This window comes from Asterias rubens, chromosome 9 (genome assembly GCF_902459465.1).
Source record: "Asterias rubens chromosome 9, eAstRub1.3, whole genome shotgun sequence".
Taxonomy (NCBI): domain Eukaryota; kingdom Metazoa; phylum Echinodermata; class Asteroidea; order Forcipulatida; family Asteriidae; genus Asterias; species Asterias rubens.
This window is the reverse complement of record NC_047070.1, coordinates 18916427-18941610: the sequence shown is the minus strand read 5'-3', so window position 1 is coordinate 18941610 and position 25184 is coordinate 18916427. Positions and strand designations below refer to the sequence as shown.

The 25184-nt window shown below is 40.3% G+C and overlaps 1 protein-coding gene across 1 annotated transcript; it reads right to left on the bottom strand.

The window, feature by feature from the left end:
* Positions 1 to 2342: 2342 nt before the first annotated feature.
* On the bottom strand, positions 2343 to 24855 carry LOC117294370. Its single transcript, XM_033776749.1, has 10 exons — positions 24685 to 24855; positions 23522 to 23628; positions 21630 to 21728; positions 19332 to 20000; positions 18360 to 18475; positions 16947 to 17025; positions 7606 to 7751; positions 6421 to 6504; positions 5307 to 5391; positions 2343 to 3020 (listed from the first exon to the last, which is right to left on the bottom strand). Exons 1-10 carry the CDS (start codon positions 24806 to 24808, stop codon positions 2889 to 2891), a joined length of 1641 nt encoding a protein of 546 aa, XP_033632640.1. The 5' UTR covers positions 24809 to 24855; the 3' UTR covers positions 2343 to 2888.
* Between the last annotated feature and the right edge of the window lie 329 nt (positions 24856 to 25184).

The window sequence follows — 25184 nt, the reverse complement described above, 5'->3', positions numbered from 1 at the left end:
TGTTTTAATGTTTTCTCGAAAAGTGAAGCATTTCATGGAATAATATTTCATGAGAAGTCTTTCACCATTACCTTCTGTAAACCCTGTATGTTATTTGTAAATCCGTGAACTTTTTTTCTTTCTCTGTGCCGAAAGTTTTTAATGGCTTTAAGTAGAGAATGGAAATATTTGAGTAATTCTGGAGTATGTAGAGGTGTCACCCTTTGCCCCCACCTATTATGTGGTTATCTAAACCAATTACAAGAATCAGTGTTTTAGTATAGTTTAAACGACATGTACGTACAAAGAAATATTGAGTTGTAAATAATGCGACACCAATAAACTAAGACGAAGAAGAATCTCAAAGTTATGTTTCCATTGACTTCATATTTCTTTCATCCACATGAAACTATTAAAACAATTTTTTTTTTACCACAAGCTATATTTCACCCGAAAGGCACATCATTTGTATAGACAAGAAACCTTGTACATGTATACCCGCAAGTCAACATTATATTTCAGTGAATTTAAAAGTACTTTATTGTAAATTTGAATACTTTAGTTTTTATGGTCAAAGAGGAGCTCTAAAGTCAACTTCAATTTTGTGATGCCCTCGTTTTCCGATAAAAAAGAGTCCTCATGACATGAAAGTTGGGGGAAACACACACATGTCTCTAACCTCACATTAAAAATGCCACCGATGCGAAAATTTTTAAAATACAAAAATAATCAAATTACATCAAATTTCAAAAGTGCGGGCTGTACATTTTTGTCTGGATAAGTTTTAGTTGATTTCTGAACACCCATGATCTTCGATCGGAACAGCCTTGATTTTGACCTTATAGAAATCAAACAAATTCCAGGGCTGTATGCTATGGTTTTGAAAGGGCAAGGGCATCAAGGCATTTTCTTCTTGGTAAAGGGTACCCTATGATGAAATTGCAAATTTGTACTGGAGCATTTCAAGGGCACCAAGGCAATGACCGGGGGGAACGAAGGTTATCGCCTTCGTTGCTCCATGAAGTATCAGGCCTGAAATCCTGTGTGGACTGTGAAATTTACAGATTTGTTTTTGACATCCAATAATGTTCCGTTTCAAATTTAAACTGGAGTGACATTTCACACCAATTTTTAAGTGAGGTTCGAGACTGGTCGGATCATTGCATCGCAAAACTGAACCCGACTTAAAAACAGCTCCTCTGAAGAACCTGAGTACTGAGCTACCCTTGCATAGTTTAACATTTTATCAAAAATAAATAATTTGGGGTTGAACAAAGACAAGCTTACGAAAGTGGGACTTGAACCAACGACCTCCGGATTACCGTCGTCACTCTAACAACTGAATTATCCAGCACTTTGTTGGCAGTTTCTCTATTTTTTGTTATCTTCAAGTACGCGCTAATCCTCCAATCAGATTGGCAGAATGGAGTGGTGATAAAAACCTATATTGCACGGCTAATATCACTACCATGCGTGTTGTGTGTTCTATGTCACGCGCCAAGTTTGCTTGAAGATAAATACGTTATCACACGCACGCTCGTGGAAATACGGAAAATATAGCGCGTCTGTGTCCCATATGGGATGCAGAAGCGCTATATTTTTCCGTATTCCACTCGCGCTTGTGTGATAACTTATAATATCTTTGCTCATGGTGCCAGTCCGAAGCCATTTAACCTGTAAAGGCCCGGTCCAACTGCAGCGATAACGATAACGATAACGATAAGGACGCAAAGTGAACGCATTCCATTGGTTGAATGAGCGTGTGCGTATTCTGCGTCAAGCAATTCAACCAACAGTGCGTTCTCTTTGCGTCGTGATCGTTTTCGTTGACGCCACGCCCTTAACTCGCTGTTCAATATAGCCAGGGATCACAACCAAGTTTACAATACAACTTGGAAAGCGGCAACAGAGGGATCACCTCAAGGGGATGCATTTTTTCTTCTTCAAATATCAAATCTTAACCACTCATTTGTTTTGCTAACCCAAAATGATTTGAAATTTTACACGTTCTGGGGTCGATTTCACAAAGAGTTAAGACTAGTCCTGACTTAGGATTAGTCCTAGGAGATATACAAATTGTGTGGCTAGTCCTAAGTTGAGATGAGTAACTTGTCCTAACTCGAGTTAAGACTAGTCCTGACTTAGGATTAGTCCTAGTAGATATACAAATTGTGTGGCTAGTCCTAAGTTGAGATGAGTAACTTGTCCTAACTCGAATTAAGACTAGTCCTGACTTAGGATTAGTCCTAGGAGATATACAAATTGTGTGGCAAGTCCTAAGTTGAGATGAGTAACTTGTCCTAACTCGAGTTAAGACTAGTCCTGACTTAGGATTAGTCCTAGTAGATATACAAATTGTGTGGCTAGTCCCAAGTTGAGATGAGTAACTTGTCCTAACTCGAGATAAGACTAGTCCTGACTTAGGATTAGTCCTAGTAGATATACAAATTGTGTGGCAAGTCCTAAGTTGAGATGAGTAACTTGTCCTAACTCGAGATAAGACTAGTCCTGACTTAGGATTAGTCCTAGTAGATATACAAATTGTGTGGCAAGTCCTAAGTTGAGATGAGTAACTCGTCCTAACTCGAGATAAGACTAGTCTTAACTCGAGATAAGACTAGTCTTAACTCTTTGTGAAATCCACCCCAGTTTCCCTTGTGTATTACTTACAATGAATACTGCATTCTATTTCCCCATACACATACTATAAAAAGTAAAAGCAATATAAAAAAGCTTGCACTTTGGTTAAAAAATTAAAAACATTCAAAGATTCCTCCCGTGTTACGTCGTTCTGATACAAAAATATAAAATTTTTTAAACTCTAACAAATTCTTAACTTTAAGAGATTTGTTTAAAAGTCTTCAGATGACTGACCTCAAGTTTGACCCCTAAGCTAGTATTCAAAGGAGTCATACCCCCTCTATTGTCACTTTCAGTCCAAGGTGATCAGACGCTGCCATATTCCCCCGTTTCCCATCATCGACCAATGAGATGCTAGTCATTTCCATACCGTCAGGTAGCCTAACGAATACATAATCAATCTGAAAGACAAAAAAACATTTAATTTAACATTTGTTATCAAGGAGCATGCCTCCATGCTAAGAGCTTTTATGACATAAGTCGCATAATTCACAGGAAATATCCAATTCGGAATCAGTTTTGTACATAAGTCGCATAATTCAAAGGAGTTTTCAAATTCGGAATTAGTTTTGTACATAAGTCGCATAATTCAAAGGAGTTTTCAAATTCGGAATCAGTTTTGTACATAAGTCGCATAATTCAAAGGAGTTCTCAAATTCGGAATCAGTTTTGTACATAAGTCGCATAATTCAAAGGAGTTCTCAAATTCGGAATCAGTTTTGTACATAAGTCGCATAATTCAAAGGAGTTCTCAAATTCGGAATCAGTTTTGTACATAAGTCGCATAATTCAAAGGAGTTCTCAAATTCGGAATCAGTTTTGTACATAAGTCGCATAATTCAAAGGAGTTCTCAAATTCGGAATCAGTTTTGTACATAAGTCGCATAATTCAAAGGAGTTCTCAAATTCGGAATCAGTTTTGTACATAAGTCGCATAATTCAAAGGAGTTCTCAAATTCGGAATCAGTTTTGTACATAAGTCGCATAATTCAAAGGAGTTCTCAAATTCGGAATCAGTTTTGTACATAAGTCGCATAATTCAAAGGAGTTCTCAAATTCGGAATCAGTTTTGTACATAAGTCGCATAATTCAAAGGAGTTCTCAAATTCGGAATCAGTTTTGTACATAAGTCGCATAATTCAAAGGAGTTCTCAAATTCGGAATCAGTTTTGTACATAAGTCGCATAATTCAAAGGAGTTCTCAAATTCGGAATCAGTTTTGTACATAAGTCGCATAATTCAAAGGAGTTCTCAAATTCGGAATCAGTTTTGTACATAAGTCGCATAATTCAAAGGAGTTCTCAAATTCGGAATCAGTTTTGTACATAAGTCGCATAATTCAAAGGAGTTCTCAAATTCGGAATCAGTTTTGTACATAAGTCGCATAATTCAAAGGAGTTCTCAAATTCGGAATCAGTTTTGTACATAAGTCGCATAATTCAAAGGAGTTCTCAAATTCGGAATCAGTTTTGTACATAAGTCGCATAATTCAAAGGAGTTCTCAAATTCGGAATCAGTTTTGTACATAAGTCGCATAATTCAAAGGAGTTCTCAAATTCGGAATCAGTTTTGTACATAAGTCGCATAATTCAAAGGAGTTCTCAAATTCGGAATCAGTTTTGTACATAAGTCGCATAATTCAAAGGAGTTCTCAAATTCGGAATCAGTTTTGTACATAAGTCGCATAATTCAAAGGAGTTCTCAAATTCGGAATCAGTTTTGTACATAAGTCGCATAATTCAAAGGAGTTCTCCAATTTGAAAGCAGTTTTGTGATGCACTCTTTTTCTTAAACATAAAGTCCTAATGAAAGGGTGGGGGAATATTACAAATCTCTAATCTCACATTCGACCGTTAAATAACACTGGTTTGATACCCCTTTCAGTCTTGAAACAACTTTGTACACAATTTGCCATACTAGAATCTATGGGGGGGTCAGAATTTCCTGCCGCACCGTCATTGAGTTTGACGTTTTGACAGATGAAAAAAAAGTCCTTTTTGAAATGCTACAAAGAACAATTCATTAATACCTAAGACAGTTTATCCATTCTGATTGGAGCTTGCACCTGTGCTTATAAGACAGTTTCTTCAATCCAAACTGGTCGAGAGCAACGACCGGGACAGTTGTGCCACAACGCGCACAGCAATCTCCTTATAAGGAGTTGTTTACCCGGGGGCCTTACCATTTCATAGCTGGAGGGGTGTTGTGTTGAAAGAAATCATTGAACATACAATTATAATTTTTGCATTTATTTTACTTTTTGACCAAAAAGTGTTGATGTTTTTGACTGAAAAGGTATTTATGAATGGGAATCAAAGTGTGTTGAATCGGTTTTCAACTAGTGGTTTAAACCCGCCGAGGCCTGGTTCTTGATAATTTAACTTGACTTTGTCTCGATAAAACTGTCAAGAACCAGGACTCGGCGGGTTTAAACCACTAGTTGAAAACCTCTTTACCACACATTGTTTCCCTTATTAGTTAATGATATCCAAAGATGTTGTGTCCATATTTGCCCTTTGATCAATTACATTTAAGCGAGAGGTTAGACACTTTTCTCCGGGAGGTTAGATAAAAAAAATTCCCCACTCTTAAAAACGACTAAATCTATTGGATATTAGTGCACCACACCAGAATAGGACCATGTAGACCCTCTTAAAAAAACTTTCAAAACATGAGGAGATATTTACCCGTTTGACAAGATTTTCATGGAGTGTGTTGAAGGTCAGTCCAATATCTCTGGCTTCATTCTTGGCATACACCTTGCGGCCAACCCTGCAGGATGAGGAAAATATCTGAGGATGAAGGAACAGGCAGTAAACCCAGACCTAGGGGGCAATGTTTTGGGAAAATGTTTTGGGTGCTCTTTCCAACTCTGAAAAACTCAAAGACAACCTCCGAATGGTTTGGAAGAAACACTCTGATGTTTGTGAAGTTTGTGACTCTAATAGTATAAATGTATTTTTTTTTGGGTTTACGGTAACACCATGTGTTTATCTACTTGCCAGGTAGAGTTTGTTCTTAGAGAACTGTCTTGCTTTATTCTACTGCCGCGGAGTAGATAATCGGAGGTTCGGGAGACTTCTCAGTTCTGAAAAGAACTGTCCTGCTTTTTAACTATTACCAGGGCGGATGGTATAGAAAATAGACTGGACTTTTACTTTAGCTTATAGGATTGTAATTAAATGTACTGCCGCGGAGGCAGTTCTGAATTGGTCTCAACGTTTCGACTAGCTTGCTCTAGTGATCGTCAGGATAGTATACACAAAAACATTGTATCTCACACTTGCCTTTGTTGGAAAAGCTGGGCCAGTTTTCGTAGAGCTGCTTAAGAACTGAATATTGCTAACAAATTCTCTGCTAAGCAAAACATGAGTAGGGATCCAGTATAAAATTGTTGCACGACGCACACGGTCAATGGTGTTTTGTAAGCCCAAGAGGGCCAACAGACCGATCCAGTAAGCTCCGCCCACGATGCACGTGTGAGCAAGAACACGTGGGGCTCTCCAATGCCTTTCTGCACAACTCTGCCGCGTGCGCCAAGATACGCGCACACATGTCGGACCCTATTTGTCGGACCCTCGTTGCGTTGTGATTTGTCAATACGCAATGGGGCGGAGCTTAATGGATCGGTCAATTGCACCCAAGATGAGGGTGCCATTTGCCCCCGAGGGGTCCAATTTCACAAAGCTGTTTAGCAGAAGGTTCCACTTACACCAGTCACAGCAATGGTAATTTGGCTGGTAACCTTTTATTTGCTAAGCAAGATTACTTTGAAATTGGGCCGTGGGCTATTCAACTTGCCTTGGTTCTTTGTTGTTTATCAGCCAAGCATCTTGTAACCTTGTCGTCTTGACATTGTCTATCTCCACCTCCCCACGAAGAAACCTGAAGTCAAATAAAAAACACATGATGTTAAGGATAAAATACATCGTGGTTTAAAAAGGGTCACTGAGGGGTGGATTTCACAAAGAGTTAGGACTAGTCTTATCTCGAGTTAGGACCAGTTACTCGTCCTAACTTAGGACTATCCATGCAATTTGTATATCTCCTAGGACTAGTCCTAAGTTAGGACTAGTCCTAACTCTTTGTGAAATCGACCCCTGTATCTGTTTGGTAATGACTCTGAAAATTATTGGCATTAAAAACTTACTTCGTAAGAAGTACAGCAACTTTGGATAGTATTCAAACCTCTCAGATTGTCACGAGATCAATTGTGTACAAAGGAACATGTGTGTTCTGAAGCTGCTTCTTCAATCTCAGCGTGATCGGAGACGAACAAGTTAAAAAACCTCTCAAATTGCTCTGAGACAGTGCATTTTGAGAAATCTCACACTTTGAAGCACTGCAGTTATGGAAATAGACATCACTTTTTATCACCCAAAATCTGAATCTGAGAAAAGTTACTACAGTAACATTTCTGAGATTGGTAATTCCACTTGCAGATTATTCTTCCAGCATGGACATAATCGCTCCAGATGTTCAACAATATCTCAAAAACTCAACCACCTTACTATGAAATGAAAGGTTCACAGGTTAGTTTTATGGTACATATCTAAATGTATAACACACCTCTTGCTCATTCTGCATTCTGGTTGGCTGAAACACGGTCACGTGGGATGAACTAATATAGGCTAGTGATCGCGTTTTGCGGGAATAGTTCCAGAGCGGGCAATAGTCTTTGAATATAGTGCCCGCGGTAACAGCGTCCTCTCTTGACTTGAACCATGAACAACAACTAAAAAACTCCCTTTTCTGTTCTTACTTGACATTTAAGACTGAGCTGTGTTATAAAACACATATTGACTGGCATAATTCGGTAACTAGTGTACGTCTATTCTCTCTCGGGCCTGTGGGTGACCAGAAGAGGGGCCTATTTCCCTTCGGCCTCTGGAAATAGGTCCCTCTTCTGGTCACTCAAAGTCCCTCAGGGGAATAGACGTACACTAGTTACCTCATTGCCAGTCAATATATGTACTATCTTATTACCTTATGCAGTTACTTTGCGGTTCTGCGTTCAGATCCCCAAGAAGGACAGCAGGGCCAGTGAACTGAGACATGAACTTCCAGATCTCCACCACACTCCTGTCTCTCGCCCCCTTACTCAGGGATAAATGAGTAACAAACACATGCACCTGTCAAAAAGAAATGTCAACACTTTTGATAACAAACTTATAATAATAATAATAATAATAATAATAATAATAATATAATAATAATAACCCGTTTTTATATAGCGCTTTTCACACCCGAATGGAGTCCCAAAGCGCTTCACATTATTACCCCTGGTCACTGGGCCTTAAATCATTCCTTAAACCATCTCAGCTCCCTGGTGGGGAGTATGCAGCCTGTGGAATATTAATATGCGCTACTTGGCTAAATCAATCACATAACCATCTCTGCCCTCACAGGTACCCATTTACCCCTGGGTGGAGAGAAGCAATTATAGTAAAGTATCTTGCTCAAGGACACAAGTGTCACAACCTGGATTCGAACCCACACTCTGCTGAACAGAAGCACCAGAGCTTGACGTTCGGTGCTGTTATCCGCTCGGCAACGACACCCTATAACCCTATAACTTGAATGCTATATATGATTTGAGGCATTGCATGGTGAGGTATCAATATATATTTGGTTTGCGGTAACATCATGTGTCTATCTACTTGCCAGGTAGAGTTTGTTCTTTACAGAACTCACTGTCTTGCTATATATTTTAATAATGCTGAGTATATTTTCCGGATTGTTCAGGAGACTTCTCAGTTCTGAAAAGAACTGTCCTGCTTTTTGACTACTACCTGGGCAAAGGTAGAAAATTGTATTGGGCTACATTGGGCTAGCTCAGTGGTTTAGTGGTAAGACATCTACTCTAGCATGGCAAAGGTTGTGGGTTCGAAACCCCACTTATTAATTTGGTTTTACCCTAAAACCAATTTGTGTTCGCACTGTATACTCAGTACTTTCCCAAGTTCTGTGAAAAACAAATCACAGGCATATTCCTCGGGTGAGACTCGGACCCAAGATCTTTGCAATTCTAGAGCAGTGTCTTACCGACTAGACCACCGAGAACGCCCAGTAGCTAGACGCAAGTAAGGGTAAAACCAAATTAATATTCTTTATCCTTGATGCAAAAATCAACATCTATGAAGCTATACATAACTATTGTGGGTGCGTTCGTTTAGCTTCCCTGGGTCATCCCGGGTCACCCCGGTGCGTTCGAATAGCTTTTGACGTCATTCCAGGGGCTCACCCAGGTCAGCCCCCAGTGCCCTGCTTGTGGAGTGGGTCACTTGGGGGCTGGCCCCAGGTAAACGACGTCACTACGAGAGTGGTGAGTGGTCGTTCGTTTAGCTCTTGTCAGGGGCTCACCCGAGTGGGCACCGCGGGATAGGCCCAGGGAAGCTAAACGAACGCAACCACTCTTTCAGACTGACCATCTCATTGGATTGCCTGGTAGCTAGAGGCAGCTCAGGGCAAATCTAATATCTATCAAGCTAATACATAACTCTTTCGGACTGACATCTCCATTGTGAAATTGAAGCTATGTGTTAATATACTTTGTACAAACAGGATTTATTCTCAGACGACACCCCTAAAAAGCATAAAAGCAAAATCATTTCTTGATTTTTTTACGCAGCTTCAACCGTTTTTTATTTACCAAGCAGCAGAGGGCGCCACAATCAAAACTGTCAAAGAGCCGTGTATTGCAGAACGATTGTTTCACTGCGGGGGTCTTCTGTGGCGGTTAATGTATTCAATTGTTTGTGCGATAAATTAAATACTGACAGTCTAGAGCTGCACAAACCTCATCAAATATAATTGTAAATGACAAGTTAACAATAAAGTATAATCACCGTCACAACTGTTTACCGACTGTATTCTCTACGCTAATACGCGACTAGCAATTTAATAACAACATCATCTTTTATTAGACTGGGCATATGACAAAATCAGCGAGGCTAATAAGCAACACTAATTAAGGACGTAATAACAAGAACGTCAATGCCAATACAAATTATACGCGTACGCATAATATCTTTATAATTGCCTTGTACTGTATTCACAAATGATGATGCTTGGGGCTGATTCATAACAAAGAGCTCAGATTGAGATTAAAGACAGTGGACACTATTGGTAAATGTCAAAGACCAGTCTTGTCACAAGTGTATGTCAACATATGCCTAAAATAACAAACCTGTACAAATTTGAGCTCGATTGGTCGTCGGAGTTGTGAGATAACTATGAAAGAAAAAACACAATTGTCACACGAAGTTGTGTGCTTTTAGATGCTTGATTTCGAGACCTCAACTTCTGAACTTGAGGTCAGGAAATCAAACTCATGGAAAATTACTTCTTTCTTGAAAACTACGTCACTTCAGAGGGAGCCGTTTCTCACAATGTTTTATACTATCAACCTCTCCCCATTACTCGTTACCAATTGAGGTTTTATGCTGATAATTATTTTGGGTAATTACCAACTAGTGTCCACTGCCTTTAAAGGAAAAGTATAACATTGCTTTTTGGAACCGTTTGATTGTTTTGACCCTGTATTAAAGTAGTTGTATAAAATTACTGATAGTTGTATGCAGACCCTTTAAGGCACTGAACATGTTTCATTGGTAACTGTCAAAGGCTCTCACTTGGTGTCTCCCAACATGTGCATAAAATAACAAATCTATGAAAATTTAGCCTCAACTGGCCATCGAAGTTGCAAGAGAATAATGAAAGAAAAATCAAACTTGTTGCTCACATTTGTGTGCTTTTAGATACCTGAGAAAGGCCCTTGAGAATTCAAGACATATAATGTAGAGCGTTTAAGAAATAATGATGATCATAATAATAGTGGCTTCTTATATAGCGCTCAGGTCCGTCACGTAGTGACGCTCATGGCACTTCAACATTATTACCCCTGGTCACTGGGCCTTAAATCATTCCTTAAACCATCTCAGCTCCCTGGGGAGTATACATTCAGTGAGCGAGTTATCGCGCTCTGCGCTAAGCATTCACATAAACCATCTCTGCCCTCACAGGTACCCATTTACCCCTGGGTGGAGAGAAGCTAAATGGTTAAGTATCTTGGTCAATAACAAAAGTGTCACGACTGGGATTCAAACCCACACTCTCCTAAACAGACACACCAGAGCTTATAATCAATTGTTCCGTCTGCAAAGTTTGGTGTAGATTTTAAGCAACACTTGACGGTGTTCAAACTGCGTGTACGTCAGAAATAAAGTCCCGACAATCATTTGACACGACGCTACCAAATTAAAAATGGCAAAGTGTACAAAAGTGACGTTGTTAGTAGCAGCAGATCTGGTGAAGTAAAGGAGGTTTACAATGATGTTTAATGGCAGCCAAGCTGCTGTTAGGGTTAAGAAGTGAACAATGAAGAAGCAGTTACTTTTACTGTGCTGTGCGTAATGTCTCCGACCTAGTGGGGGTGCGCACAACTGCTTACAATCTTGATGTTGATTTTTTTCGTGTCGCTCTTGGTGCTGCTGCAGCTGCACTCGTTGCTGCTGCAATTGAACCTGCTGTTGATTTTGCTGCGGCGTTTCCTTCTGCAGCTCCTTTTCTCTGTCAGGATGTCGCAGCCGTTTGTTTGGCTGTTCAGCAGGCTGCCCTACTTCCTGCTGCTGCTGTTGTTGATGTTGTTTTTGTTGGTGTTGGTGTTGTTGATGTTGTTGTCGTTGTTGGTGGTGTTGTTGATGATGTTGTTTTTGTTGGTGTTGTTGAAGTTGTTGTTGTTGTTGTTGGTGTTGGTGTTGTTGTTGGTGTTGTTGATGTTGTTGAAGTTGTTGTTGCTGTTGTTGTTGTTGTTGTTGTTTTTGGTGCTGCTCTTGTTGTTGGTGCTGCTCATGTTGTTGTTGTTGTTGTTGCTGGTGCTGCTGTTTATGTTGCTGCTGTGACTGCTGCTGTTCTGTACAAAGTTGTGGTTCATTTCTCTTTTGATGATGATGACCATCTTCATCTGAAAACATAGCTCCCTGGTCTTTGTTGGTTTTAGTTTGGCTTACCTTAGATGTAGGTACCGAGTCAGTGTTGCTGTGGATTGGGACTGGTCGTCTTCTGTTTTGCTCCTGGAGTTTGAGGTTTTCAATGTGCGCAAGCAGCTTTTGTTCATCATGTATTTTCCGCTGATGTTTCCGTGCGATACGCACAAGCAAAGCAGAAAGCACAGTCATTACTATGATAGATGGAACGGCTATGGCATTGGATAGTACCACCATAGCGAGTTGATACGTTTCGTGTGATATTAATTCCTCAATAGATATGAATGTTAAGTTACCAGCCTCAAAGCTTGACTGTGTAACTGCACCTATCACTCCGCCAAATGATAGTGAAAAAATCCAGCAAGCCGCAACGACAGCCGCAGCTTTCCTGCGCGTCATCAAACGGATATAGTGCATGGGATAAGAGACTTTAAAGTAGCGATCTACTGAAAGAACGAGGGAGTTCAGACAAAAACTGCTGTACAATAAAACCCATTGGCAGATCATTATTCCAAACTCGCTAACAGTTAATTCCGGATGTGTAGTGACAATCGGGGAAAATATCACATGAGTTACACTCATGATTAGTTCTGTTACGCATAAATTGCAGAGGAAACCGTTGGAGATGCTGTGCAGATGACGGTTGAGCAGCACCGAGAGTATAATAAATAAGTAAATCGGGGTCGTTAGTGATCCCACAACTGTAAGAGCTGTGAACGTGTTCGAAACAAAGTAATTTGCATTTGAGTTCTCCATGGTTGTTGGACACTTCAATCAAAGTCTCGTCTTTAAATCTCCGAGGTTGTCAGTTGAGAGCAGCAAGGTGTGCTTTTGTAGTTTGAAGAAAGTTTGTCGAACAACCCCTTCCGTAAAATGGTGACTCCATTGATTCTTTGATCTTCAGTCCCATGTGGTTAGAGAAACCAAACGGCAGCCGTCGATTTCACCAGACTCTTCCAAACTGTGGATTAATCTTAGGATTAAGGACTACAGTTCCGTATTAAAATACGTAGGACGCATTGAACTCATCCTAAGTTAGTACGGGTTACTCGTCCCAACTCGAGATAGGATTGATCCTAGCGTTTTCGTGAAATCGGCTGCAGAATAGCCAGGGCTGATTTCCCATCAGGTTTAGGAACAATCCATATCCTAAAAATGGTTCACTCCATCATAAAGTCATCCTTCCATCTCAAATGGCACCTCAGAAACACCAAAAGTTTACAGTCGTCAGAGCTTTAACTATACGTCACAAGAACTTGGATTAGGCAAGCATGACATCTTGAATCTCGAATTGTTCATCTTTGAAAAGCATTGCTGCTGTCTTGGAAAGAGTGGGTTGCAAAATCCATTTGTGCTCAAAGACAGTAGGGCCTAGATCAGTTACAAGAAAATGGATGAGGCAAGCATGACATCTTTAATCTTGAATTGTTCATCTCTGAAAAGCATTGCTGGTGCCCTGGAAAGAGTGGGTTGCAAAATCCATTTGTGTTCAAAGACAGTATATCAGTTACAAGAACTTGGATGAGGCAAGCATGACATCTTGAATATTGAATTGTTCATCTCCGAAAAGCATTGCTCAATGTTTACGGTAGCCATAGCTGTAACTATACGTCACAAGAACTTGGATGAGGCAAGCATGACATCTTGAATCTGGAATTGTTCATCTCCGAAAAGCATTGCTCAATGTTTACGGTAGCCAAAGCTGTAACTAAACGTCACAAGAACTTGGATTAGGCAAGCATGACATCTTGAATCTTGAATTGTTCATCTTTGTGCTCTGGTGTTGTGCTGTCAATATTGTGCTCATCAGTTTTGGTAGTATCAGTTTGTCCTGAGAGAGATTGGAAGCTCCATCTATCTTATAGCTGGCAGTGCTTATCTCTGGAACCCTTGCAGATTTGTTGAAGTGACTGCAGCCGATGGTAGCCTGTTCCAAATCCGAACAGCTCTTGGGAAAGTGCCACATGTATAGAGGTAACAGAAGTCTTTAATTAAACTGTCCAAAAGCACTCAATTTTCAAATTAAGCCATGCTTTTAAATCACAAGGCTCCGACAGTGATGCCTTCGTTTATACATCCTCAAATTAATTCTGCGTAGCCTGATTGATCTTGTCATACGCTCAGTCTAATAAAGTGGACAGATCAATTATACTTTGCCTTTGTGCCTTTTTTGTGTAAAGCCATTATCTTGCTATACTCATTAGCGTAGAGGACAGAGTTGGTAAACATAAGTTGTTATTATAGTGCCTTATTTGTTTAACTTTCGTTACGAGCGATATTTAAAGGCAGTGGACACTTTGGGTAATTACTCAAAATAATTGTTAGCATATAACCTTACTTGGTAACAAGTAATGGTGAGAGGTTGATAGTATGAAACGTTGTGAGAAACGGATCCCTCTGAAGTGACCCTTGGTCTGAAACAACATACTTAAAAGATTTCTTGATGATACAGTAACCTAAGATTGTATTATCATTTTTTGCTCACAGCAGATTAAATCTGACAGCATAATTCATATTGCTTCTTTATAATACAATAACCTTTTGTATTTTTAAATCTCTGCTTGCCACAGATTAGAACTGACATCATAATACAACAGGTAATTGATAATACAATAACCTGTTGCATTTTTCATACTACCTGTATTTTTAAATCTCAACAGATTAAAATTGACAGGATAAATAAGACAGGTTCTCATTAATACAATAAACTAGTTTTAGCTTTTCCGTTCTCTGCTTGTCGCAGATTAGAACAGACATCATAAATAAGAAATATTGATATTTACAAAAGCATATTGTAGTTTTTCAAATCTTTGCTTGCAGCAGATTAAAACTGACAGCACAAATAAGACGGGTTCTTGATAATAAAATAAGCTATTGTAGTTTTCAAATCTCTACTCGCAGCAGATAAAAACTGACAGCATAATGAATGTGTTTTGTTGATGATGCAGTGGGCGGGAGAAACTCAAATTGAGCATGAACATGATTCTTACAGATGAGCCCTAATGGAAAGTGGTAGGCTTCTTGTTGATACTGAAGGAAAAAGGACGACGGGCTGGGGTAATTATAAATGCATTTTAGATAACGGGAAACTGCTAAAGCATTAGACTTGTCAGTCCAGTTTTGCCGAAGGGCATGATGAAGGGACACACTAATGGATGTGAACTTGTTATGTCGGCGAATACGAGTAGGAACTTTGTTTTCCTGGAACCCCACTTTCCTTGGTACCCCACTTTCCTCTTGGTGCTGAAACTACATTGTACCCTACGGTTCTCATCTCTTTCACATCGACGCTACATCAAGATGATTTAATTCCAGGCATTCACGGACAAAATCAGTCCACGGAATATTTCACTCATCATTCAGAACATAATTTCCTCGTTGATTTATTCCGCTAAGCCTCAACCTCAACAAGGATGGATTCCGTTCAGAATGCCACTCTGCAGAATCAAACCATGACTACGACGCCAGACACAACAGCATCGATCACACTGTTGGTATTTGCAGTGCCGATTATCATGATCAACGTGTGGGTCATTCTCACGATCGGAGTTTGCCGAAGCCTCCATTCTGTCTCAAACTACTTTCTGGCCAGTCTTTGCACTGCCAATATTCTGACGGCTGGATGGCTATGTCTGCTGAGCTTCATCTTAATGGATGATACGCCTCGGACCTACTCGATAACTATGGTTGCAGTCTCATTCTCCTGGACGACACTCCAAATATGTGCTTACTTCTTCAGCTCAGTCATCGTCAGTGTTGATCGTTACTACAAAATCTCGCACCCTATGCAATACTTGCGTCTAGTAACCACTAGAATGTGTGCCGCCACCATTGCGATAATGTGGATCACTGTGGCAATCTTGGGCATTGCCTTCTTCGTTGTTTGCTGGCTGAATTTTAAGGACTATCGTCAGATTATCACAGAGCAACAGGTGCTGTCCAACACAGCACAGCTCAAATTTTCTGTGATAGTAGCAAGTGTTGTATCGTTCCCATGCATGGCATTGCTGACTGGATTGATGATAAGACTGGTGCGGATCGCTCGTAAACAACAGCTTCGCGTCAGGGATGAAGCTATGATGCTCGCTCATCTTCGAGACAACAACAACGAACCCCAGCCCGGTCCCCCGCATCGACATCATCACAATCACAAGGCAACCCGCTATCTCATCATACACTTCAGTACTTTCTTTCTCGCATGGGCACCACTTTCATTGACCAACATTCTTGTATTTTCTGCTCCCAAAACCCTGACCCCTGACCCGCTTATAATAAGTATTTTGTACAGCATTGGTTACTTCCAGACAGTCTTTGGTACGCTGTTCCTCATTTACACACAAAAAGAACATAGAAAAGTGCTCTGTGACGCCTTTAATAAGTTACGAAATGCTTTCAGGGGATAACTCTCTGAATCTTGGCTAAAGCTGAGGGTTGCATCGACCCTTTTATCAGAAAAAAAAAAAACCAAAAAAGACTATCGAGACAGTTGCTACGCCACGTGACTGGGGGCAAGCTTTTGCGCAGATACGTAAGAGACGGTGAACACCCATACACAATTCTGAATGGATGTGTATGGAACAATGGTACCAGGGTTTGCTCATCCTGGAGGTTGCTATACAAAAGCTTGCCCCTAATCACGAGGCATAGCAACTGTCTCGATAGTCTGAGGAATTCAAATGTAAGCGGTGCATTGCAACTCAGCGAGTCATTGTACCAGACATTAATCAAATATAACTCGCAAATGGCTTATTAGTCGACTCCAAAAACCAAAGGTTTACTTTTCCTTATAAAATTCAATAGTGAGCATTTAAATGACATTCATAAATACCTCAGACAGTTTCGCTATTCCTATTAGTGGAGAGCGCGTCACGTGGGTGTGTATAAACCTTTGTTTATGACTAGTGAAAAAGTGTTGAACTATGGGCGTGACATGCGGGCTTGCACCTGTGCTTATAGGACAGTTTCTTCATTCATATCGGTCGAGAGCAACGGCTGAAACAGTTGTGCCACATCATGCGATACGCCCGACGCGCACATCATGAAAGAAACCATTGAACAATTACAATATTTGCATTTGTTTTACTTTTTGAAAAAACATCTTTGTAAAATTATCAAGAACTAGGCATTTATAAATGGGAATCAAAGTGTGTTGAATCGGTTTTTCACTAGTGGTTTAAACCCGCCGAGGCCTGGTTCTTGATAATTTACCTCGGCTTCGTCTCGGTAAACTATCAAGAACCAGGCCTCGTTGGGATTAAACCACTAGTTGAAAACCTCTTCACCACACATTGATTCCCTTATTATTCTTCACAATATTTGTGTAGATATTAAAATACTTACGATCCCTAAATAAGGAGTGTCCACCGCAGCATGTAGACAGATTCGCTGATGAGCACTGTCATGACCATCATTCATGTCTCTATCGGGGAAAAAAATCAACAAATAATATATGTTGATAAAGAACTGGAGGCAAAATCTTGTGATTGTTGATTTTAGATTTCTTCCTTCAGGAATGGGATCCTCTCACCTTGCTTTTAAAAAAAAAGAAATTATGAGAGATCACTTGACATCACGAGGCCGGAGTGTCATTTGGTATTTTAATGTAATTAAATAAATATTTTTTTTTACAAAGAGTTTAGTTAATCGTTTTTACACTCCAGGCCCATGGCCAAATTACAGTACCAATTACAATTCATTTAAAAATAGTTTACGCCTACATACAAAAACGGTTTAGGCATACAAAATAAACAGTATATATTGCAATAGACCGATCCATTAGGCTCCGCCCATGGCGCACATATGAGCAAGTACACGTGAGCCACTCAATGCCTTTCCGCACAACTATACCGCGCACTATCACGCATGCATGTCGGACCTTATTTGTCGGACCTTCGTTGCGTTGTTATTGGTCAATACGCAATGGCGCGGAGCTTAATGGAGCGGCCTATTGAAAGCAACACTAAAAGATTCAAATGTTCAGTTCAGTTCAATTCAATTGGAGACTTTTTGAACACTAGGTGGCAGCAGACTAACCAGGTATAGTTCTGAGTCAAGCCAAATTACCAGTAACCTGGATTTACCTAGTAAGTCTGCTGCTACCTAGCATCCCGAAACTCCCCCGTTGGCGGATGGTCACTAAAAGCCAAACCACTCTGTAGCGATAACGAAAATCATAACGACGCAAAGAGAATGCATTCTATTGGTTGAATTGCTCCACGCAGAATACCCTCCACTCATTCAACCAATCGAGGGCGTGCATTGTTAACAATCTCATTGCCGTTCTCGTTATTAAGGCCTGTGTGACTGGTCGTTAAGGCCGTTATCAAAACGGCGACAACCGCTTTAGCTACAGATAGATCAGTGCGTCTGCCTACTTTTCAATAATGACGTACTGTAACATGAAAATCCTGTGTCAATAACCACAACAATACGGAGCAGTGAAACACACTGAAAACCAGTATTTCTGCTTGAATTCCTGACCGTTTTATTCCAGACGTCCGTTCTTTACAAGTACACAAATCAAGACAACGAAAACATCTCCAGGCGAGCGGGTTTCCCAATCTTCCAGCAGGGGGGCCACCAGCAACTAGCTCCACCGCGGAGCCATGCTGGCACCCTCTACTGGCTGATTGGCACGAATGTTACAATACGCATCGATCTAGCTGAAGCTTGGGCAAAAGCCGCAGTTTTGGACACGGCCCTTGTCAGAGTCGAAGATGTGCTTTCTAAAAATAACCATTGTAAGAAACTCACCTGCTCAGAAGAATAAAGTCATGTGACAAGATGGGATGAAGTGAGAAGATCGCAAGTCCTTCTTCTTTTCTCTCTAGGCTGTCGTGCTCATAGGCAATGGCAGGCTGGTAAACATACTGCGAAATAAACAACATTGGAAGCTAATTAATTGTAGGCTCATACATGTAATCTGTCATGGCCGAGTGATCCTGTAGGTCACTGGACTTAAGCTCTGGGCTCAATTTCACAGAGCTGTGTAAAGCAGAAAAGATTGCTAAACAGAAATCAGCAGGATACCAGTCACAAATTGTATGTGATAGGGTATTTTGACTGGTAACCCTGTTTAGCAGAAAAGATTGCAAAACAGAAATCAGCAGGATACCAGTCACAAATTGTATGTGATAGGGTATTTTGGTTGGTAACCCTGTTTAGCAGAAAAGATTGCTAAACAGAAATCAGCAGGATACCAGTCACAAATTGAATGTGATAGGGTATTTTGACTGGTAACCCTGTTTAGCAGAAAAGATTGCTAAACAGAAATCAGCAGGATACCAGTCACAAATTGAATGTGATAGGGTATTTTGACTGGTAACCCTGTTTAGCAGAAAAGATTGCTAAACAGAAATCAGCAGGATACCTGTTCAGGTAAGCATAATTTTGTTGTGCTTAGCTACTGTTGTTTTTAAGCAGGTCTATGAAATTGGGCACAGGTGTTGTCAGCAACGAAAGAAAAAACACCCTTGTCACACGAAGTTGGGTGCTTTCTGATGCTTGTGATCGAGACCACTAAAACTCAGCTCTCACAATCAAATTCGTGGAAAATTACTTCTTTCTCGAAAACTATGGCACTTCAGAGGGAGCCGTTTCTCACAATGTGTTATCTAGCTCTCCCTATTAATCGTTACCAAGTAAGCTTTCATGCTAATAATTATTTTGAGTAATTACCAATAGTGTCCACTGCCCCTAAGTTTTTTTTAGCAAAAGATGTACTACCTGATACTCTGACAGATGGTTGGCAAGCTGTTCTACTTGACATGGTCCCAGCGAACCTCCACTATTGACGTCAAATCTGACCTCTTGAAATCCAATAACATCGGCAATTGTACTCTTAATCAACGCACCAAGCCTAGCCATCCTTTCAACGTACTCTTCGGCCGATCTCACAATGTCCCTGGAAAAACCATTGAAGTTCCAGATGTTGTATGAAACAATGCTCACATCGTGCCCCCCTTGATGGGACCGTTTGTAAAGATGATTTTCTCTGCTGCTTTCCCCAGGTCTTGATTGAAGTTTGCTCTCTAAGCATTCATGCTCTGTGGATGAGCTTGTCTCTTCATTAAATTCATACACAACAGATAGCTCATCCGGAGAAGTGGGCACTGCTATCATTTTAGAATCTTTATGATTACGACTGCTTTCATTTGAAAAACTAGCGTCTCTTTGGCGATAGAATGTGTGCTGGAACATGAACATATTCTTCCCCCTGTCTAAAGACATGACAAAGTTGTGTCTGAATGGGTCTTCGATGCTGTCCCATAATAAACAGAAAGAATATGTTAAACCATAGATGATACTTCTGCGATGAAATTGTTCCTTGCCGTTGACAAGTGTACGGTCCACTAAGTAACTTCTGTTCTGGCCATCGTGTGTTGCTTGGAGTTTCTGCGGAGGACAAAGTGTGTGTTAATTTTTTGTGGTAAGAGTTAGATAATTTCTTAATGTTACCAACAATTTAAATTAGATTGGCCTGCAATCGAGGCCTAAAATTATGGGAAAATGCCTGCAACTGCCTAGTTGGGGTAATTACTAGTTAATAATAATTAATATATATTACTTACAACTTTAACCAATGAGCAGGTTCATCCCTGTGAGGGGCAAACACCACGAAGCCAAGTCCAAACCTGCTACATTGGCTAAAGAAAATAGAAGCGAAGAAAACTGTCTTAATATTCAAGACCTTGTCTGACCAGAGCTGACGGTGAAGTGGACGAGCATTTGCTATGTGCCCCTGATTGTAGCTACGCCTCAGCAGTTTTCAAAAGAGAGAAGGGAACAAAAGCGTGCGTCTTTTGTGCACAAAGAAAGCTTTATTTATTCTTGAAGGAATTCACTACAAATTATCATTATATATTAGTTTATGAGATTGCAAGAAGCCATTTGCGACTTAGATTAGAAAAATGTCTGGTACAATGATGTGCTTGATCAAAAGTTACCACTTCAAATTTTTACTGTAGTCGCTTTAAGTCACATGCCTCTTTAAGCTTTAGGCCACGCTGTTGAGTTGTTGTTACATGTTAAGAGGAGAATTGCAAGTCAAGAGTTAGTTCCAGTTTGGAGCATGAATCAGTTCAAGAATAAATGTTAAAGCAATCATCATGACGATGCCTAGGACATAACAAATTTGAATTTCTCAAACTATCGTCTCATGATTCGGGCAAGCTTTTGTTTAGTTACATAAGAGATGGTGAACACCCATAACCAATTTCAAGAATAAATGTTAAAGCAATCATCATGACGATGCCTCAGTCATTCAGGGATTAGGACATAACAAATTTGAATTTCTCAAACTATCGTCACATGATTCGGGCAAGCTTTTGTTAATAGTTACATAAGAGATGGTGAACACCCATAACCAATTTCGAATGAATGTGTTTGGCACATTGGTTCCAGGGTTTGCTCATCTGGAGGTTGCTATACAAAGGTCAACATGAGGGCACCTTTAGACCCATTAGACCCAAAGTGATGTTGTACTCTGCAGCCAAACATACCAGACACACCTGGGCCTCATTTCATAGCGCTGCTAAGCACAACAATTTGCTTAGCATGAAATTTCTTCCTTGATGAAAACAGGATTACCAACCGAATTTCCACGTGATTTTCAGGATAAGCAAACAACAGCTGAATACCAGTAACAAGCAGTATGCAACAAATGGAAATTCGGTTGGTAATCTTCTTTTTATCAAAGAAGAAATGTCATGCTAAGCAAATTTGTCTGCTTAGCAGCTCTATGAAATTGGGCCCAGGGCAGACTCTACCCAGAACATCTGAGATCACACAAGGCTTGTGAATGTGAATAAGATACCTAACCATTACTTGCTTCCCTTCGCCTAGGAGTTGGATTATGGGCCCCGGCAGTGCAAAAGGGAGTATCTTGCAGTTGCATGCTTCCGAGGCAGATGCTTTTTAAGTATAATTTCAAAACAGATTCTTTTGCCTGAGCGGTCGGATCACCGAACCAAGTACAATGCTAGTGGATAACTTTGCAAAATCTTGCTATTTTTACAAACTTACGAGCTTTTGAAAGTTTGAGACCTGCGGCTCTAAAGTCTTCCCGTTGGAATCCGTCGGAATGGTAGCTGGGTGCCTCTTGACTGCAGACTGGATTGCACACTAGGAAATGCATTTAAAACAAAAAGACAGACTGTAAATAAAACAGTAATTTGTCAGTAATCTTTGACGTGTTCACAACAAATTATTTCACATGACCTGTAGGGACTAATTACATTAAGTTGTTTCTAATTACACAAATAAGCTTAGCACAACAAATTGACCTGTCATCCTCATCATCATTCTCTTGATCCATCAGGGGGGACGTAGAGCCGCCCAACCAATGTGCTCTGCTGCCGAGTGCCACAGCAGCCCAGCCTGGGACTCGAAGTCTGCTTCCAGTTGGCCCACCCAGGTGCTGCGAGGTCGGCCTCTTGGCCTCTTCCAGGTTGGGCAGGGGCGGGATCCTTCTGTACACGTTTGTAATGAACAAACACAGAGTGCGCTTTGTGATTTTGTTCCCCAGATCCCGGATGTCCATGGTGAATGTAACACAAGTCGTAGCCCTCTATTTTTATTCATCACAAATGAACATCCCCATTTATCGGAACGTAGGTGTGTGTGGAAACACTGTCATCTCCCACCGGTCATGTATTTATATTATTGTTTATAATTTATACGTTTCTCTTACGTTTACTAGCTTATCCTTATTTGTTTAAAGTCAAAGGTCAGAGTGCACGCAGCCAATCGCCTGCGGGCATCTTAGGAATTTGGTTTAAGGTGTGGCAAGCCCTATTTACTATACGCAGGTACCTGGGTGCCGGTATTTCTAAGTCATTTCTTTTCCTGGTTTCGTTTGGTTAACTTCGCCTTATTTTTCTTAGTCAATCCCAGCTAGCTTTCATCGCCGTTTTCGTAAGTAGTATTTTCGTCGTTGTATAATATTTAATGTCACTTGTTCCGATTGTATTAAAGTATTGGTCACTGTAAAATTGCTTCCTTTCCATTTCAATGATCTGGGCTTTTTGTAGTTATTTGTTGGTTCCTCTTAATGCTGTTTATGTGGGGTACAAAATAGAGCCGTCGCTAGATTTTGATATAAGATTTATGGTGCCACTAGGCAAAGCTAGTTTACTCTTCTTAATCCTATTTTTTGTACCCAACGTACTTGTCTCGTATAATTGCTTTTATTATCGTGTGTGTATTAGTAGGATTTGTAACGTTGCATGGTGGTAATACGATTTAGAAAGGTTTGCGGTAACACCTCTTAATGACTATCTCTAAATGAGTTTATATGTGTGTATTTCCCTACAGTTTTGTTATATATCAGTATGCCGCCGAAAACTCATGTAAACCCCGTACATCGCCGTTAAGTTTCTCACAGTGTTGATGTGAATTTCCCGGTAACAATTTGTAAGTGTTAATTTAGTAAAGTCCATAATTGTATTGTTCATCTTTTGATATAGAATTGCAGAAGCGGATTTGTTCAAGCTTTAATAATTGCTTTCTTTAAATCCCTGTGATGAATCCGAGTGCTTAGTTTCTTTAATCTTCTTTTGGAAACAATTGTCTGTTCATTTTTGTATAATCTTTCCATAAGCCATCGATTGCATTTTATTCAATCTTTCCGGAAACCTCTGATTGCGTGTTTTATTTAAATACCCTTCTTGTATCTTTGATTTGATTATTGAGTAATTTAATTTATGTATTTATATATTAATTATCTATTTCATTATTTGTTGTTTTATAGTTCACCTGCTCCTCGCTGAGTGCGAATAAAACTACCGGGTCGAACAAACACAATTTTGTCCACGTCTTTCATTGTTACATCAACACCGTGACAAACACCATAGTCTTGGAATCAAGACTGGGGAGAGGGGGGAGGGGTACATGGGATCCAAATTCCAAACCAATACCTTAATTACTGTAGTTTCAAATGCGTTGACCGTTTCAGATGATGTTGCCTCTTTGAGTATGCCACCATAAGCAACCTTTGATTGGTTAATCAGCATCACATGATGATCTGCACAACATAATTTAAGAAAAACAGGAGTATTAATTTTGTGAAAGTTTTTAGAGGGTCTGACGAAACAGACATCCATTCAAAAGGTTGTTGCGATGATCTCCACTCTCTCGCTCCTTCCTCAGTTCGAAAATACCTCAGTTCTGTTTATAACCCAATACGCAAAGAGAAAGTAGAATGGCATGATTTAGTTGCGTGACCACACTTGTGTCAAAAAAACATTTAAAAATTAAATTAAAAATTTCCAAAAAACAAAGTTAATCGCCCAACGTTTCGACCCTAGCTCTATCTCCAGTCTAGCATTGCTAGGGAGTAGCAAAGACTTTTCAAAGCTTTTGAGAAGTCTCCCAAGGCTAGCGCTCTGGAGTCTGGTAGGGTCTTTTTTTCATGTAGTCAATACCTTCGAGAAAGACTCTGCCAGTGCTACTGCTAATGATGAGTGCTAGGGAGTCTTCTCAGAACTATTTTTGGATAATTTTCCGTATGGCGCCACCACTTTTTTACAAAAAGGGATATCTCATTGAGGTAAATTAGATACTATATTATTTCCTATCGAATGAAAAAGTGGTGGTGCCATGCGGAAACTTTTTCCTATTTTTTGCAATTTCAGTATGGCGCCCTCGCCGGTTGTTCATTGGCCAATCTATGTGTGTTGTGATTGTTTCGTCACCGTTTGACCTCAAGGATGGCGGCTAGATGACGTCAATGCATAAGGTCTATTGTTTACTACTAATAATATGTTCGGAAGTTTGGTAGTGCATGATGAAAATAAGCAGTTTGCAACAAGTTAACAACAGCTAATGTAATAATATTTTTAAATTTAATAACTAATTCTAATTCTGTTATATGTTTGAGTTTCTCTATCCTTACTCCATGGTTTAACCATTTAACCTCCATTAACTGACACATGCCACGACAGTGACAGTGACACCTCACTGGATCGGTAGTAGTGACCATGGTGACACCACTCACTGACACTGACAGTGACACAGTGTGACAGTGACACACACACAGCATAACAAAAAATAAACTAAGGTCACACCACAACTTTTTTACCTGACGCAGCAGCGGCACTTTCTGTGGCTGAATACGACATGCTGCTAAGGAAAATGAAACAAAGTGAACTCCAATTGATCACAAGAGCAATCCTGTAAACAGAGAATGGGGGAAAATCAGTCATTTTATGTGCTCTCCTCGGTGTCGTTTTTGACGTCGCAGCTGGGTGGTTCCGGGGGGTGGTGTGGTGTGCGCGTTCAAGCGAACCGCTATTATTCCGTCCCAACTCTAGTTATCCCACCCAACTCCGGTCCCAACTTGAGTGTTCCAGTTGGGACGACCCAACTATAGCTGAGATCCAAACTAGTCTCGGTGAAAGACCTTCTTGTGTTGATTTGTCACAACTTATCCAACGTTGAGGGCGGTATCACTCACGAACCGCTCTCACGTTCGTTGAGCTACGCGTGTTGTGAGATCGTTTTTCGGGTGACAGCGCCCTCCTGTGGGGACATATCAACCCGAGAAGGTCTTATACCAAGACTAGTTGTTGGCATCTCTGG

Excerpts from the sequence above, each read along its gene's own strand:
- LOC117294370 (XM_033776749.1), bottom strand. The coding sequence starts at position 24,808 with ATGACTGATTTTCCCCCATTCTCTGTTTACAGGATTGCTCTTGTGATC. Across the intron at positions 17,026-18,359 it reads GACTTTATTCTTCTGAGCAG|AGACATGAATGATGGTCATG; the intron begins GTGAGTTTCTTA and ends TTTCCCCGATAG. Across the intron at positions 6,505-7,605 it reads CCGCAAAGTAACTGCATAAG|GTTTCTTCGTGGGGAGGTGG; the intron begins GTAATAAGATAG and ends ATTTGACTTCAG.